At 41.6% G+C, this 17495-nt stretch overlaps 1 protein-coding gene across 9 annotated transcripts in view; it reads left to right on the top strand.

Moving 5' to 3' along the window:
* Window positions 1-17495, top strand: part of PTPRM (protein tyrosine phosphatase receptor type M) — an 806292-nt gene that overhangs the window by 650813 nt on the left and 137984 nt on the right. For 5 of the 9 annotated variants that reach the window (XM_040479372.1, XM_040479375.1, XM_040479376.1 and 2 more), the window contains 5 exons: window positions 5411-5562; window positions 9920-9994; window positions 10225-10251; window positions 14354-14365; window positions 15076-15263. In XM_040479372.1, coding sequence (XP_040335306.1) covers window positions 5411-5562; window positions 9920-9994; window positions 10225-10251; window positions 14354-14365; window positions 15076-15263 — 454 coding nt within the window. The remainder of the gene's footprint in view (window positions 1-5410; window positions 5563-9919; window positions 9995-10224; window positions 10252-14353; window positions 14366-15075; window positions 15264-17495) is intronic. The other 4 variants (XM_040479374.1, XM_040479377.1, XM_040479379.1 and 1 more) reach the window with 2 other exon arrangements.

Below are 17495 nucleotides of genomic sequence, written 5' to 3' on the forward strand. Positions count from 1 at the left end.
TTCCTTTTTCATGTTGATCTGAATTTCTGATCTATACCATGTTCCTTCTTTCTGAAGAACTCCACTTAAAAATTCTTGCAAGGCAGATCTACTGACAACAAATTCCCTCAGTTTTTGTCTGAGAAAATCTTTTGTTTTTCCTTCACTTTGAAAGGATAATTTCACAGGGTACAGACAGAATTCTAGGTTGTTGGGTTTTTTTTTCTCTCACTATTTTAAATATGTCACTTTTCTATCTTCTTGGTTCATGGTTTCTGAGGAGAATTCATATACAATTCTTATTTTTGCTCCTGTGTAAGTAAGCTGTTTTCTCCCCTGTGTCTTCTTTCAAGATTTTTTTCTCTATCTTTGAAGTATTTTCAGTTTGAATATGATATGCCTCGGTGTAGATTTGTTGGTATTTATCTTTTTGGTATACTCTGAGCTTCTCCGATTTATTCCAGTGTCTGACATAATTTGGGGGAATTCTCCATCACTGTTGCTACAAATATTGTTTCCATTCCTTTCTTCTTATTCTGGTTTCTCACTACATGTATGTTACACCTTTTGTAGTTGTTCCATAGTTTGGGGGTATTCTATCTTTTTTCAGTCTTTTTTTCCTTTACTGTTCAGTTTTAGAAATTTCTAGTGTCATATCTTTCATCTCAGAGATTCTTTCCTCAGCCATGTCTACTTTCCTAATGATCCCATCAAATGCATTGTTTGCATTTGTTACAGATTTTTTTTATCTCTAGCATTTATTTTTATATTTTTACTTAGAATTCCCATCTCTGCTTATGTTATCCATCTGTTCTGGTATGTACTTTTTCCATTAGAGCCCTTGGCATATTAATCTTAGTTATTGTAAATACCTTATCTGATCATTCCAACATCCCTGCCATCTGAGTCTTAGTCCAATGCTTGGTCTGTCTCTTCTGTGTTTTTTGCCTTTTAATATGCCTTGTAATTTTTTACTGACATCCAGACTTGATGTACTGGATAAAAGGAACTGCTGTAAATAGATCTTTAGTAATGTAATAGTGGGTACTGGGGGAGGGAAGGCATTCTATAGATCTATGAGTAGGTCTTAGTCTTTTAGTGAATTTGTGCTTCTAGGCTGTGACCTTCTCTAGTGCTTCTCAGTAACCCACCACCGGGTGGGACAGGATGGCTGTAGGGAGCTGGAGTTGGAGATTTCTTTTCCCCCAGATAGGTTAGGCTTTGATAAAACCCCAACAGGTTAGGCTCTAGTAATTCTTCCTCTCGAGGGCGATCTTTTTCAAGAAGCACAGAAATGCTCTGCTCTGGGTGTATTTCTTTTTTTTTTTTTTTTTTAATGTTTTATTTGTTTTTGAGACAAAGAGAGACAGAGCATGAACGGGGGAGGGGCAGAGAGAGAGGGAGACACAGAATCGGAAACAGGCTCCAGGCTCTGAGCCATCAGCCATCAGCCCAGAGCCCGACGCGGGGCTCGAACTCACAGACCGCGAGATGGTGACCTGAGCTGAAGTGGGACGCTTAACCGACTGAGCCACCCAGGCGCCCCTCTGGGTGTATTTCAAAGTGGCTGCTTTCCGTCTCCTTCTGCTGGAAGCTTAGGGGTTTTTTTCCTCCAATCTTTACCTTGATGATCTGGTAGGGCTCTTAGGGATACAACTCACAAAAGTGTGGGTACCTAAGACTAGACACCCCTCTAGAGTTTTTAAGTCTCAGACTTGTCCACCTGAGCCTCATTAATTCATTAATTATGGCTTAAGCTTTCCTACTCTGGTGCTGGTTCTCACAGAGCTCTCTGCTCATCAGTTTCTGTTCTGGTGGGTTAGGTTTCTTTGTATTCACCTGTTTGTCTCTGTGGTTTTGGGAGCTGCAGTTTGTCCTGTAACCTCAATTATCTGACAAAAAGCTAAGAAGAGTTGTTGATTTTCAGTTTGTTCAGCTTTTTACTTGTTAGAACAGACTGATGACTTCCAAGCTCTTTACATGTTGGACTGTAAACAAGTCTTCTCTCTAATTTTTTATGATCCATTTTTAGATGTTGTTAGAAATTTGTTATTATTATTATGGGCCTTTGAGATTAATGGAACTACATTTGGAGATTGGAGATTAAAAATATTTTAGGCAACAATCTGTTAAAAATCAAAATGGGAAATAAATTTCCTTGTGTCTTTAAATAAGATTGCAGAGAAAAGTCCTTTCACTTTAGGGGTTTCCCTGCACAAAACACTTTATTTCATTATGTTCACAAAGTTTTTCTGACAGTTTTAGAAGTTTTCACTTAAAAAAAATCCAGATCTGAAACACAAAGCTTAAAAGAGAAATAGAAAAAAGAGGAAAAAAACTTCCATTTATCCACAGTCATTTCCAAGCCTCAGTTCTAAATCCAACCTTCCTCAGCAATCTGTAATTATGGACCACAGCATTTAGCTGTCTATGTATAAGAAAAAAATGAAAATTCCAAGCAATAACTCAAAACCTCCATAACCAAGCAAGCTACTTTTGATACGTAGGTTGTAGAAAATAATACTGTGGTACGATAATGATTAATTCCATTAACAAGCATATTGAACACCATCTCTTTGTGTAATTGGCTAGGTGCCGGTAAGTTAATCTTACTTTTCCAAAGCATTATATTTACTTATGAGAAGATAGAGTATTCATACAAGTTGGTATTAATTTTAATGTAACTTGTAAGGAAATGTAATGAAATCCTTCACTAGAAATAACATATTGTTCTGGAATGAGTGTCTTTGGGGTCAAGGGATCTGGGATGCCATCTGTGATATTTGGATAAGTCACCTTACTTCTCTGAGGCCCCTCTCCTTCATGTGTAAATTAGGAAGTAAGAGCTCTTACAGGATTACTAGGATCAGATGAGATAACATTTGTAAAGTACTGTCACACACTTTCTATTGGGCATTATATGTTAGTTCCACTCCCTTCCATTCTAATACGTATATGAGTGCTCCTACATTAATGGAGAGCAGAAGTATTCTTTTGCTGGGGCCACATTGTGCTTTAATTTTCGAATTTGAATGATTTGACAACATTTAAAAAATTAAAGGACTCCACATAAAATCTGGATTTCTGTTTTTTCCCAAAATTGACAGTGTCTGGGACCTCCATGGAGGATCCATCTGCTAGAGCTTAAGGGCATTGTGATCCGGGTTTTGAAAAAGGTTCATGAACAGAGTATGTGCTTAATATAAACTTAAAGCTGTGGGTCTCTGACAGGACCTCTGATTCGAGCTGGCTCTCATGGGTCCTTAATGGGATTCTTTTGTGCTTAAAGATGATCAGCAATGAAGTACGTAGCTTGACGTCACTGACATTCATCCACACAGATGGAGGATTAGCAAGGAGATCGTTCTTTTCCAGTCCAAAGCTTAGCTTTTATTGGTGCACACATCCCCCAACCCCCTTCACCACCAGAAGCACATTCGCTGTCATTTCTAACCTATAAGGATTAGGTTAGAACACAAACAAGAAAAGACAGAGGGAAGGTTGGTGAACTTGGCAATGCCCTTCTTCATAGGCAGAACGAAACAGACTATTGAGGCAGGTATCTGCATAAATCAGTCCACAACAAATCAAAGACATTCCAGCATAAAGGGGATGTTTTGTAAAGGGAATGTTTTGCCTGAATTATGGAGCTAATTATCTCAGTCCTCCACTTCAGTGTTCCTGGGGGGACCTGGCTGAAGAATGCTTTCCCAATGAGCTTCCAGATTCAGAAGTGCAGAGAAAATGTGTTATTGTACCCACCGCTGCGGAACCTGAGCCCGGTTGCTGCCTCTGTCCAGAACACCTGTTGAGAACAACCAAGCTCAGACTAGCATGGCAGGCTAGAAAATAAGGCGGGGGGTGGGGGGTAGGGTGGGCTTCAGAGAAGGCCATCACGGTCTGCACGCTGGCAAGAGAAGAATGCCAGCTCCCAGAGAAGCCACTCCGGGTTGCTTTTTAAAATCTTTACAATTTTAACGCTGTCATAGAAGTTATAGATGATTTTCATTTTTCTGTTTAAAATGGATCTTTTTCTCCCACAACTTTTAGTCATAAAAAGGGCAACTTATTAATGCAACCCTTCTGCCTTCAAAGTATGAAATTAAAAGATTATTATAACTACAGGCAAGAAAGCATTTGGATTATGTGGCATTTGGAAATGACAATAAAGATTATCCATATGGTCTAATGTTGTCAATGTCTTACATTGCATTAGCAATCACCTAATATGGGCGTGATTTTGATTATGTGACTCATTTTAAATTCTGCTGTGTCCTAGGTCAATCAGAGTCAAGATGATTTACTAGAAATAGCTGCCATTTTCTTTTGTAAATGCTGCTGAGTGCTTAGGCGGAATTAGAATATTTTAGGACGTAATATCTTTGGCGTTATGGTGCGATAGTCTTAAACCTTCTCACTTTATACCTTTCTCTTAAGCATCTCTCATTCTATTCTTGGCTGTCCCAGGTACATAAAACAACCTCCGGTAGTAAGAACTGTAAAAATTTGCTTCATCTTTTTATTTGTGTGTCACTTCCCTTACGTTTTTATGGCTTTGTCCAGGTATCTGTAACTTGAGATTATGAGTCTTTGACGGTCACTGAGCAGGATGCAGAGGCCAGAATTAAACCGTGTCTCTAAAATAATGGGAAATCTCTCTAACTTCCGTGACCTTTTTGTATTCTCTTCCATGGAGGGAGGGACATAGGGACTTACTCCTTTGCTAAACTCTCCACGGGACACCAACACCTTGAAATTTCCATTACCCTTTGCTCTGTTGACCTGCCTGGATGAGGAACTAGTCTGGAGTCATGGGGAATTTAGTCATGTCACAGCCATCTGAGAAGTCAGGATATGCCATCCGATGCACCCGAGGCCTGAGCTCCCCTGCCCTGGGTAGGCTGTGTGTCATGCCTTCTCCCTTTCTGCACATCACCCAGTTGCACTCCTCTCTTCATTCCTTGCCTACTTTTGTTTTTTAGTTCTACAATACGCCTCCTAGATCCGTCCCTGGATTATTTCAGTTTTGTTTGGCAAATATTTACTAGGAGATCTACTCTTTGACACTGAATGTAGAAAAAAATATAGTAAAAAGTAACTCTAGAAGCTTCTCAGTAAAATAGATTATGATTGTATTGTGCTAGGGCCATTGGTCATTTTAATTTAGCGTATAGCAGGAACACAGAAAGTAATATTTTTAGGCTGTATATTCCTGATGTTACTGTGGGTTTTTTGAGGACGGGCAGAGGATGTTTTTCATCTCTGTGTCCGTGCAGTTGGCAGAGAACCTGACATCTAAAAGCCGCCATAAATAGATGTTTTGAATGAATACCAGTAACTCCATAGAAGTTATTCCTGCACTCAATACACATGTCAAGGCCCCATCTTCCATTCACATTGCATGTCTATATAATGAACTCTTTGTCCTAAGGAAACTAGCCAAGAAGCGGAAGGAGACAATGAGCAGCACCCGGCAGGAGATGACCGTGATGGTGAACTCAATGGACAAGAGCTATGCCGAGCAAGGCACCAACTGCGACGAGGCGTTCTCGTTCATGGACACGCACAATCTGAACGGGAGATGTAAGTACCTACATTTCTTAGCTTCTAATACATTTCTGTGGTTCTTCAGCATACTGGATAGTCCTGGGCAATTAAAAAAAAAACAAAAAAATAAAACTCCCTGAAGAATCCTTATGCCCTGTTGGTTTCTCCATCCCCTTAAGTGATTCTGAAAACTTCTCTGGGAGCGCTGGATTGCCTAGGAACGGATGATACTGCGAAGATGGTAGGACCAGAGCAGGGAGCACAGGTAGCCACAATTAAGTTTCTATAAAGCCTCAGAGAGCATTAATGAGAAGGCTTTTTTTTTTCTTGAAGGAGAAGGCACCTGCTTCTCATCAACCTTTTTGTTGTTGAGTTCCTGTTCGTAAGCTAGCCAGGTGTGGAATTGCACAGTGAAGCCTGTTCTAAAACAGTTCGCTAAATTGAGTAACAAGTTAGTTGTTTATTTGTTTAGCTGACAGGTTCTGCCTTTATTATAGGGCTATCAGCGGCAATTAATAAGTTAAACTGTATTTGCGCTTCACAAGTCTTCCATCTCACACCAGGTGGGTAAACCGAGTTTCAGCTAATACCTTCCCGTACTACCACCTGTGATCCAGGTACAAGGCATTATTTTAGAAAGCTACCAATCAGATTGAGTATATGAAGAACAAAAAGGAGCAGTTGTTGTGTCCCTGGTGATCTTCTCAGAGACCAGAAGTAAGTCCCACGTTGGATGCCTGATTCTGTAGTGCATGGCCATGCTGGGTTCAAGGTCAGAGGTTTCTTTCCTGTGTGAAATCCATGCCCACCGACTGCTGCTGATGCTGGCTGCAAAATTCAGCAAGAGGATGGAACAAAAATGCAGCTATCACCGTGCAGAAAGGCTGGAACCGTGACTGGGAAGCACAGAATTGGGGTCTCAGGGGCTGGGGAGCAGGGAGAGGCCTTATACCAGCGTGGACAATGTATGCCGCGTCCTGACCACCCACTTGGCCTGTTCTTTTTCTGCAGCTCCCAGGCGCCTCCCCCCATCTCCCAGCCCCTTCTCCATCACTGTGTGGTCAGTGTCCACCTCTCCCACACTTTGCCTTTCTCCTACATTCAGTGAGGCTCCAGAGACTTCTGCCGCTGACTGCTTTCTGTTTATGGTGGCTGTAGTTGCCTACCTCTTCCTACTTAGAGGCACTACATTTGTTCTACTACATGCACACCTTGCCCAGTGGAGCAAGGGTTCAGCAAGCATGTCTGTCAGCTGTCACCCCAGTGGGGAGGGTGGCGCTCCTCACCCTTGGTCATTGCTCTTTGCCCTTTGGTGTCATTTTCAGTGCAGGTGACATAATCTATAGTACTCCAGTATCCCAGAAACTACATCCCCTTTTTTCATAGAATCTTCTCTTTTTTTTGTATCAAATAGTTTATATATATATACATATATATATGTACATATATATGTACATATATATACGTGTATATATATATGTATATACGTATATATATATATATATGTATGTGTATTGCATTCAGTGACCAAATAAAAACAATTTGCGATGCACTCTTGTAGGCTGGGATGGGAAGAGTCCCGCCTACCACCAACAGGGTCAGAATCCTGGTAGTAGTGATCATTTCTTCAATGTCATTATGAAAGAGGCCACACAGAAAGGTGTTCTCACTTTCTAGGATAACCCATTAATGTTCCAAATTTCCTATTTCATGGTGAAACTCCTCACGCATAAATTTACTAGGAACTACTTGCCCAGAGTGGAAACCTACATGAGTAGTTTCTAGGCTTTTGAAGTTTGAACAACAGGGGATATTTGCCTCTGGACAGGAAATTTAATTTGGCAGTTACTTTTCAAAAAGTGAGAGTATCTGTAGAAATCCAAACATGCTCAGGCAAAGAGGCAGCAGCAGAAACCAGCATCAGCTTCCATGGCTCATCTGCCATGAGCCATTATTTTGTGCCTCCTGTCAATAAAGCCAGTGGAGGAGGAAACACAGCAATAGGCGTTCCATTTGTCCCCCACTCTTTGAGCAATGACAAGGTACCATCGAATCCCCAACCATCAGGAGTGACCCTGACAGCAGACTTTATCGTAGTGCTGTCTTAGTGCCTTCAAAATAAAAGGCGAGCTGCTGAGGGAGGAAATGTGCAGGAGAGGGGTTCATTAGACCCCTAGGCTTCCAGCCCCAAACCAATTGCAAGTCTGGGTACGTCTGACATCTTTTAGGGTCATGAGGCAAGTAGCTCTTAGAAATGAGACACTGAAAAAAAATGAAATTGGAAAATTTAAAAATAAGCACAAGAATATTTATGAGAATGGGGGATCTGTCTACCAAAGCAAATGGGAGTTGTACCATCTTCTTTTAAATTTTTTTCTTAGTGTTTATTTATTTTTGAGAGACAGAAAGGTACAGCGTGAGTGGAGGAGGGGCAGAGAGAGAGGGAGACAGAGTGTGAGCAGGGGAGGGGTAGAGAGAGAGAGGGAGACAGAATCCGAAGCCGGCCCCAGGCTCTGAGCTGTCAGCACAGAGCCCCACACCAGGCTTGAACTCACAAACCGTGAGGTCATGACCTGAGCTGAAGTTGAACACTCAACCAACTGAGTCACCCAGGTGCCCCTGTACCATTTTCTTTTAATATGTTATGCCAGGGGGAAAATAAATGTGTATGGTGGGATTGGGCTTAATTTTTACAAAAGACAAGAGTATTTAAAATACATTTTTTTAAAAGGTGAAAATAAACACGGCTATTTTGTATCTGCTTTGCGCATGTTTACCAATGACATAAAAATGTCTGCAGGTAATAGGCGTTCTTCTCGCTGACCCTAGCACATTTTACAAGTACTCAGGTTTTTTGTTCTTATTTTCATCAGTTGCTCTCTTTTTTCCTGGCAGTTTACCATAAACATGCGTTATAAATATGATACCTCTTTAATTTAGAAAAATATCTTATAAATGACAGGCAGTCTGGATTCTGGTTCTTGGTCTGTCATTTATTAATTCTACATTTTAAAAATATAAGCAGAAGTTTAAAAACACCGTCATGAAGGAACTGCTTTAGGAGAGCTAAAATATATTAACGTGTCAGCAGAATAAAGATAACACACAGGTTTTTAGTACTGTATTTAGTACTGAGTTCAGTACTGTATTTAGTACTGTGTTTAGTACCTAAACACAGGTTTTTAGTACTTCTTCCCATAATAAAATGATGTAATTGGGTATTAGTGTCCTGATCCAAAACTTTAGCATCAAATAAATCATATAACTACATCAGAAAGTTAAGATTTAGATTTACGTTTAACCAGCTTAAACACTTGAGCACAGTCAAATCATTTATCTTTTTTTTTTTTTTTTTTAATTTTTTTTTTTTCAACGTTTATTTATTTTTGGGACAGAGAGAGACAGAGCATGAACGGGGGAGGAGCAGAGAGAGAGGGAGACATAGAATCGGAAACAGGCTCCAGGCTCTGAGCCATCAGCCCAGAGCCCGACGTGGGGCTCGAACTCACGGACCGCGAGATCGTGACCTGGCTGAAGTCGGACGCTTAACCGACTGCGCCACCCAGGCGCCCCATATCTTTACACTTTAATGAAATTAAAGTGATTGTAAAGCACTAATCAATTAAGATGTTGAAGAGAGTTCACAAACTACTTTTAGAAAAGGAAATATCCACTTTAAATGAAATCAGATAAATTGGATGGGATTGACTTCCCCTCTCCATAACAGGGAGAGAGAAGAGGTCTAAGAGTTAAATCCTCAATCTTTCGGAGGAAAGTTTCAAAGAAAAATAAGCATTTTTTATAAAGATTTAAAAGACTGATAGAGCGATATACAGGCATGCAGCTTTTGTCTTAAATATAGTGCACATGAAACATCACCTTTATTTTTCATAAACCAGGTCATAACTTTATGGAAAGTTCTCAGAATATCCAAAATAGGAGGAAGGAGAGGAGTTAGCAAACTGCAAAAATTGACATTAAAATTCTTCAAAAGCCAACTGTAGACACCTTCTCATACCTGTAGTTTAAAAAAATAAAAAAAAAAAAAAACAACTTGGTGTGATGCTAGAATTCTACAAGCAAAGGCTAGAAGTCAAAATAAAAGTCTAATGAATTTCTCGATTCAAAATGGCGGCAGAGGTTATGGGGGTTTTTCCTCATTTGTGGGGTAAGAAAACCTTTTAAGCGATAAAAGGGTACCTGCCTCTAAAATACAAGTGATTCCCTGGAGACAGCAGGGAATGATAAGATTGACCACATAGGCTTCCCTAGATGTCTGGCGTTTCTTCAGTCAAGTCTCTACCAGTATGGTGTCCTTCTGAGTGACCTTGGAGGGCTGTGTTTTCAGGCTTTGCCTCCTGCAACTGCTGACTAGTTCTTCTCTCCTTTACAGCTGTGTCTTCACCATCATCCTTCACAATGAAAACGAATACACTGAGCACATCGGTGCCCAATTCCTACTACCCAGGTAACAGATTCTTCCACTGTTGCATCCGTGCATAACCCCTTAGCAATCAGTATCAGTCCACGCTCTCACTTTGCTGTCCATGATGCTTTAGGAGCTTAATATGTGTGATGTGTTGTAACCCGATGCTTTCTATGGCTTTCTGCGGGAAAAGTGGGGGGCCTTTCATCAGTCATTTACTGTTCTCTCTCTTTTTACTTTCTCTGCATTGACCTGCTTATGATGTATGACAGACCCATTTGTGCCAACTGCAATTTTAGGTGAGAACATTTCCCTTTATCACAGTTTATTGCAGGAGTAATTTACAAAGTCAGTGGCCACTCTGTAGGAGCCTGGAGTTCTAGTCTATATGATGCAGTGATTGTAAGCAGGACAAGGGGGTGGCGGGTGGCCTGGGGGGAGGGCAGAGATAATAAAAAGACTTTCTCCAAACAGTCTCCATTGATAAGAAGGGTTAGCCTCATGTTATGTTGGAAATGATACCAAAAGACTCAAATGAACGATCCCAGCTCTAGTATTTTCCCTTTCTGTGTTCAGAACTTCAAGTCAGATTTGATCCCAAGGAAAAACAAGTATGTCATCACTCAGCTGTGTATTTCTAAGAGCTGAATTCTGTAATATGAGGTCGTAAAAGTAAAAATCACTTCTTATTTTCACTTATCACTAAGCACTAAAAACTTAAATTTCAAAAATAGCATTTTTTCTGATTATGCCAAATGTTATGCAGAAAAATGATCACAGTCGAGTTTTGGCCCCCTACCCCTCCTCCACGCCACTCACGGCCCCCGCCCCAGCATTCCAAAGTGTCTGTCACATGCTGGAATTTCAAAGGAGCTGATGTTCTCAGCAGCAAAGTGACAAGATGGCACTTTATAATCACATGGTGTATTATGTGTCAGATGTCACGAGAAATGAAATAAAATGTTAGCCCAGTGGGGCAGAATGCAGTGAAAATATAAGCTGTTCCCAGCCAGGAGCTGCAAAAAAAAAAAAAAAAAAAAAAAATCCCGTTTGTCCCATGTAAGAGGGTTTTGGAGAAATGGCATTACCTGGCTATAACCAAACCAACATGAGCTGCTATTGCATTTGAGATGCATAAATAACCTAAGTGTATCACAGCTGTGTTCTCTTTCTACTACTAACCTTACCAAAAAGGAGCACAACACAAACAACTTCAAGGTATATACCAATTCACCGTAGCAAGACTTTCATCCACAGCTGTTCGACTTTCTGCTTCCTAATTCTCTTTACAAGGGTTGATATCTTTGCAACACAGTTTTTCCCCCTGTGCTTCTCTTTTCTCTGAGTTGTTACGATTTTCGCATAGAGGGTCATTTGTTTTCCTTACGGTGTTTTCTGGGCTTAAGCAAGTTTGTGGCCTGAGTTCCATAAGAACTCAGACAGAAGTTTGAGAACGGACATAAACCCAAATTTTTGAATTTGCATCATTTTGAGGGCTAACAAACAGAGCTCACCAACCCCCCTCCCCCCCCCTTAGAGTGCCAGCTATAAGGGGAGAAGGCTGCATTTTTATTCTTTTCATACGTAAGGGGCACAAGCTAATTTTAGGCACCCGAACAATGTAATCTACATGCAGATGACATTTGCAGAATCTTTCGAGAAGCGAAGATTTGCGATTTCTTTGTGTGCCGTGGCATTCATCCTGCAGCTCCTCCAGTAGACGTTCTGACCTTGGGGGAGCTGGAGTAGGGAGGGCTGAGCTGTGCACCGTCAGAGGGAAGAAAATGTTCAGATTGCACAGCAGGATTAAGATAAGCTTATTAAACAAATATCATTTTTTAAAGTCGCTGCTTTGTTATTACAAACACTAATGACATCTTTTAAACTTGGTTAGGCTTCTCTACCAAAAGGGAATCACTTGAACAGACAATTCAAGTAGCAAACATGATGTACGTTTGTGAAAAGTAAGTCAGCCAGATTGACAAGTAAGTGTGATCACATCTGGCTTACATATGTACCAACGCAGCACACAGCAGTGCTTGCGAACTGTTCCCCCCACGAGTTTGGTGCAAATGTGAGTCTGTATATCGCATAGTAAGCATTAATGAGGTTATCCCTTGACACCATGGGAAGAAGATAAGCTGTACATCTACTCTGGCACATTTGGGGAACAACGCTATTGCAATTTACAATTAAGACGAGCAAATGCTCACAAAATTTTTGTGACTTGGAGCTTGGCACCCTAAGATCCTCTGTTATCTCCACCTTTTATTCTTATGTGCTAAGGTGCCCAGCTTAACGTACAGAGTCTTAGTACGCCTTTACATCATTGTCTTGCCAAGACAAAAAGAGAGACAGAGAGAGAGTAAGGGAGAGAGAGGGAGAGAGATTGATAGGTAGCTATGTAGACAGATAATGATTGATAGATATAGGTCTTTCTCGGTAAATAAATGCTAATAGATACTGATATCAGGATAAGTAGATATAATAGCACTCAGAAACATAGCACTCATTTCAATTCTAGTTCTTTCAGCTGGTTTGTTGAGAATTCAAGATAATCTATTAAAGGATATAGGTAGAATTAATTCCCAGTTCTTCAAAAACCATCAGAACTGTTAGTGAGAAGCTGTGTTCCTGATTTCCTCTTAGGCAAAATTTGTAACTGAAAAACATTGTTAGTGGATAATTTTTAGGCAAACACAGGAAATCAGTGACGAATGATATATATGTTATCAGTGATCATTCTTTTTAAAAATCACTAATTAAATCGCTAATTTTAATCACGAATCACTAATTTTGGTGGAATCAAAAATTTCTAATAGGGTAGGTGACCCAGTTTCATAACACATATGGCACGAGAAACCTTCTATTCCCCCCTCGATATCTATGTACTCGATAATAGCACTCATTTCTTAGATGGCCTCGGTAGCGTTTAAATGCATAAAGATGGGTCCGCACACTAGTTATGAGGCCAAGATCATAATGCAGCGGGGGTGGGGGCGGGGTGGTGACGAGCATAATGGTAACAGTGGTTGTCGCTCTGGGAATTAAACCTTCCAAGAATGCCTGGCCCTAGGACCAGAGTTGTGTGGGAAGTTTAGAAGGTCAGTCCACAATGGAGGCCATTTAATTATGTTCCTCCCAAAAGGTACAGAACTGAGAGGAGAGATGCACAGGGGGGAAACTAATTAATGTTCCATTTATTTTAGTATAAAGAACAGGACTTCCTGCTGGAGTGGCTAAAAGCTCCACGGGCTCAGTACTTCAGCAGGGACCCTGCACCCCCTTGATGAGCTTGGCAGTCGCCAGCAAGCAAATGTGATGTGAAAACATCCCGGCTTACTCGCGGCTGTCCTAATAAAATGGGAACATCTGAGTGGCTACATTTCAAAGCAAATCCAAATGAGAGACCAACTCATAAAATCAACTTACCACCCTTTTTTATTTTGTCTTTGTGTCTTTAGCCACCTTGTAGTGACCCAGGTGCCATTTCAGCAACAGCAACATAACTACACTTGTGTCCCACCTTTCATACCATGCATCCCCAGGTGCTTTGCGATGCAGATAGTACTGAGGTTTGAAAACCAGGCCCAGCTAACCGAGTGTCCTTGAGCTAAATTTCCTTTGGAGCTGAATCTCTCAGTTAAAAAAAAATTAAAAAGGAAAGAAAGAAAGAAAGAATACCTATGGCTGAATTCCCTATATGGACAAACAATCTGGTAATTTTTTTTAAAAATGAACATACCCGTTTTTTATGGATGCTTTAATTCTTTATACCTGAACTCAATTTTGATTTAACATTCTCGTTTTAAGTGAAGGGAGCATTGTATTTTGTGAGACACATCCTCAGTCACAAAACGGCTAAAGGGATTCAGCACTATAATGAGCTAACCTGTAGCACGTCCAACTCTTAATCTAATAGCACCTTCCTGCGTAAGACTTTTTTTTTTTTTTTTCCAAAGCTACAATTTCTGCAGTTCATTAATCTAATTTGCTAGGAGTCTTCCGTTAAAATAGCCTCTTTAGGCTTATTTGACCAAATTTTGACATTAGTTTTGTCGTACCATTTGGTTTGACCTGTTCGAGGAATTTAAATGAGAAAATGTGTCAAGTACAAGTAAGACTTTTATCTAGTCGTTACTTAGTTCATGGGGGATAAAAAAGCGATTATGATACTATTTTAGCCTCCTTTTTGTTATTGAGTGTTTGAATAAGACACCCCCATCCTAACGTGATGGGAGACTTGAGGCTTTGACCTCTGATCACCTACGAAGAGAAAGCTTAACTATAAAAGTAAAGCACAGAATTAAAACAACCTGTAATTATTCACACAGTACTATTGCTTATGCCCTGTTTCCTTTTTCTCCTCCTCTTTTCTCCTGATATGTACCTTCTTAAAAGTGCCAATCAATGGTAAGTTCCCCCATTCGCCCACGGAAAAGGTGTGGAGGGATCGGGAGTGTGTGTCTTATCTGTAGATTCGGACAAAGCCAGCTGGTTCTGCTGCGTGCCGGCCTGCATGTTAGCTCTTGTAGAACATTCCATGTGTGATGTGCTGGTCCACAGTCTTCTGTCAAGCTTTCCGTCACTGGCGCATGCAAGGGACCCATCAGACCCAGTTCCGTTTTCAATTTCCGCTTTCCTTGGATTTCATGTGTCAAGTTCATGTTTTCATCGCTAGCTTTATAAGCCAACCCATTCTGTGCACTTTTATTTTGCTCACGGAACATTTGTACGGAGTTTGTTTACTTCATCATACAAACTGGTCAACGGATCTTTGGAAGAATAAATACAAGGCTGGCTTCGCGCCAGGCCTTGGTGAAGTTTCAGGCTGAAACTTCCATAAACCTCAGCACCCAAAGGCTGAAGGGTTCCTCCCAACTAGCTTTGTGAAAGCGATATATCGTTTGGACTGCTTTGTAAAAACGGAGATCTCTGCCTCATGCCTATCAGTATCGCCAATCCCATTCAGGTTTCTAAACATTTAACTTTCCTCTTTGGCTGGGCCACCACCGTAGGGACTGTGGTGGCCGTAGGTGGAAGGGATGGCGCCAGCATCTTCTTCACGTTCTCGGGGGCCCCGCTGGGCCTCCCTCACGCCCTTCATGGCCTTCTCTTCCCAGATGAAAGCCACACGATGGCCAGCGACACCAGCAGCCTGGTGCAGTCCCATACTTACAAGAAGCGCGAGCCGGCCGACGTGCCCTACCAGACCGGGCAGCTTCACCCCGCCATCCGCGTGGCAGACCTGCTCCAACACATCACGCAGATGAAGTGTGCCGAGGGTTACGGCTTCAAGGAGGAATACGAGGTGAGAGCCAGCTCCGCGCGCGGGGCTCCTTCTTGGCCCCCCGGGCCTGCTGCCAGGCACTGTGCTCCCCACTGCTGCAGCGGGGCGACGGGACCCTGTATTTCATCCAGACACCCGTTTCGACCTGGCGAGGAGACTTACTGCTGGGAAGGTAATGTACGTAAAATGCAGAGAGGAGGGAGGATCCCTTTCCCTTACTGCCCAGAAGCGCAGCAAGAACAGAGGCCTGCCAGGGTCTCTCCCCCCATTCGTGATTATCCTTCTTGGCTTTTTGTGTGATTAAGAATGATGTGAAGTCCTAATGCTGTTTTGGTGGCTGTCCGGGAAGAAACTGCCCCCTTAACACAATTACAGGCCAACCAGTGATGTCATGTGCTGGAGATGAGACCACAGTGAAGGGACTGGCTCGTGTCACGGCTGTGACAGCTGTTGTCCCTCCAGCCCAGAGAGCATGTGGCTGTAGCGGGATCTAGGGCAGGCAGCTTTCGGGAGCATCTCCAGGCATGGTGACGTGCTCCTACCTTACCTGCTCCGTCGTTAGCTAATTCCTTCCGTTGGCAAGTCATTCAGGAACCGGAGGCAATTAACTGATCTGAAGAAATCTGTTTCAAAGAGGCGTACCATCACTGGAGTGTGTGTTGGCCCCGGCCCGCCCGCGGGGCGGGGTGGTGGCTGGTGAGGGGGAGGACTTCTCTGTGTACCTTAGTGAGTAAAATTAGTTCACACTCATTGGTGAAGAAAAAGTAGCAGCATACATACAATAAAAACAAGGTTATATATACATCGTAGCTTTTTACGTTTTAGAATGTGTTTCCGGTACTGCCTTTACCTAACCACCTCAAAGCTGCAAAACATTTTGTCTGGAATTAAGAGTATTTTAGGGGCACCTGGGTGGCTCAGTGGGTTGAGCGTCTGTCTCTTGATTTTGGCTCAGGTCGTGATCCCAGAGTCATGGGACCAAGCCCCGCGTTGGAGTTCAGCACAGAGCCTGCTTAAGATGCTTTCTTTCCCCCTCTGCCCCTCTCCCTCACTCTCGCACTCTCTCTCTCTAAGATAAAAATAAAAAGAGTATTTTAAAAATCACTTCCTCCCGCCTCTTACCCTGCAAGTTTCAAACTCTGCTTCTTTCTCCTCTCAGGGACCTCATGATACTTCCTTTCATGCCCCAGATGCTGCGTTGTCTTGAGTTTAGCTCCGTTTCTCAGCTGAGTTGCCAAAGATTTCATTACAGCTGCCAGATCTGCCCCACTGCTCTGCTTCTTTAAGACTGGCTCTTTAGGCCAATGCGGACAAATGGACAGACACACACGCTCCGCTCTACTGACAAGGGCATCCTCGTGTGTTCCCAGTGACCTCGGCTCAGAAGGCTGCTGAGCCACAGAGACTAATGCAAACCAGGCCTTGAGGGCTGGATTTCAGTCCAGGCAGTAGTTTCAGATAAAGTTCTGCATTTTAGCAACCCTGAAATTCTTACATCTACCTTTAACAATTTAACTTCTAACTCGGTGAAACTGACTGCCTTTGCATATTTCCTCATGCACTTTTAAAGGCTAGCTTAGGAATTCATAGGATTAGGAATAAGGCTTCCAAAAGCATTAATATCTTATGAAAGACAAAATTAGGTTAGGGAGAAAATAGAAGCCTAACAAACAGAGATAATGTCTCAGTTCTCTCCAATATTCTGAATGCATACATTGCTCAAGTGTTTATTAAAGATGTTAAAGTCAAAGAGATTAGTTATAGGCTCAAATAACAATTCATAAAATAACCTGAGTCCAGTTTTTCATGAACTGTATCAAAATACCTCGAGACTTCCTGTAACACACTGTAGATGATGCCTATTTGAAAGTGCACAAAAAAATCATTTCCCATTCATATTTCCTGAAGAAATATGATTTATAAGTGCAAACTAAAACAGCAGATACTCATTTTAAACCTATTAAAATTGAGGATTTATTAAGGATTGCTGCACTCTGAAATAAAATGTTGTATTAATTACATTTCAAAGAACTTTTTTTTTTCTCTACATTCAGTGGATCAGAGAAGACTGCTGAAAAGTAACGTATATGTATACCAGATCATCCCACTGCACACCTTAAACTTACACAATGTTACATGTCAACTATATCTCAATAAACTGGGGGTAGAGATGCTTTCAAATACTTTTAAACACCCAAACCATTACCAGTCGGTTGGGTTCTTTTAAAGGAAAGAAGAAGAAAGGGAAGAAAA

This window comes from Herpailurus yagouaroundi, unplaced genomic scaffold (genome assembly GCF_014898765.1).
Source record: "Herpailurus yagouaroundi ecotype Mexico unplaced genomic scaffold, PumYag 142, whole genome shotgun sequence".
NCBI classification, from domain to species: Eukaryota; Metazoa; Chordata; class Mammalia; order Carnivora; family Felidae; genus Herpailurus; species Herpailurus yagouaroundi.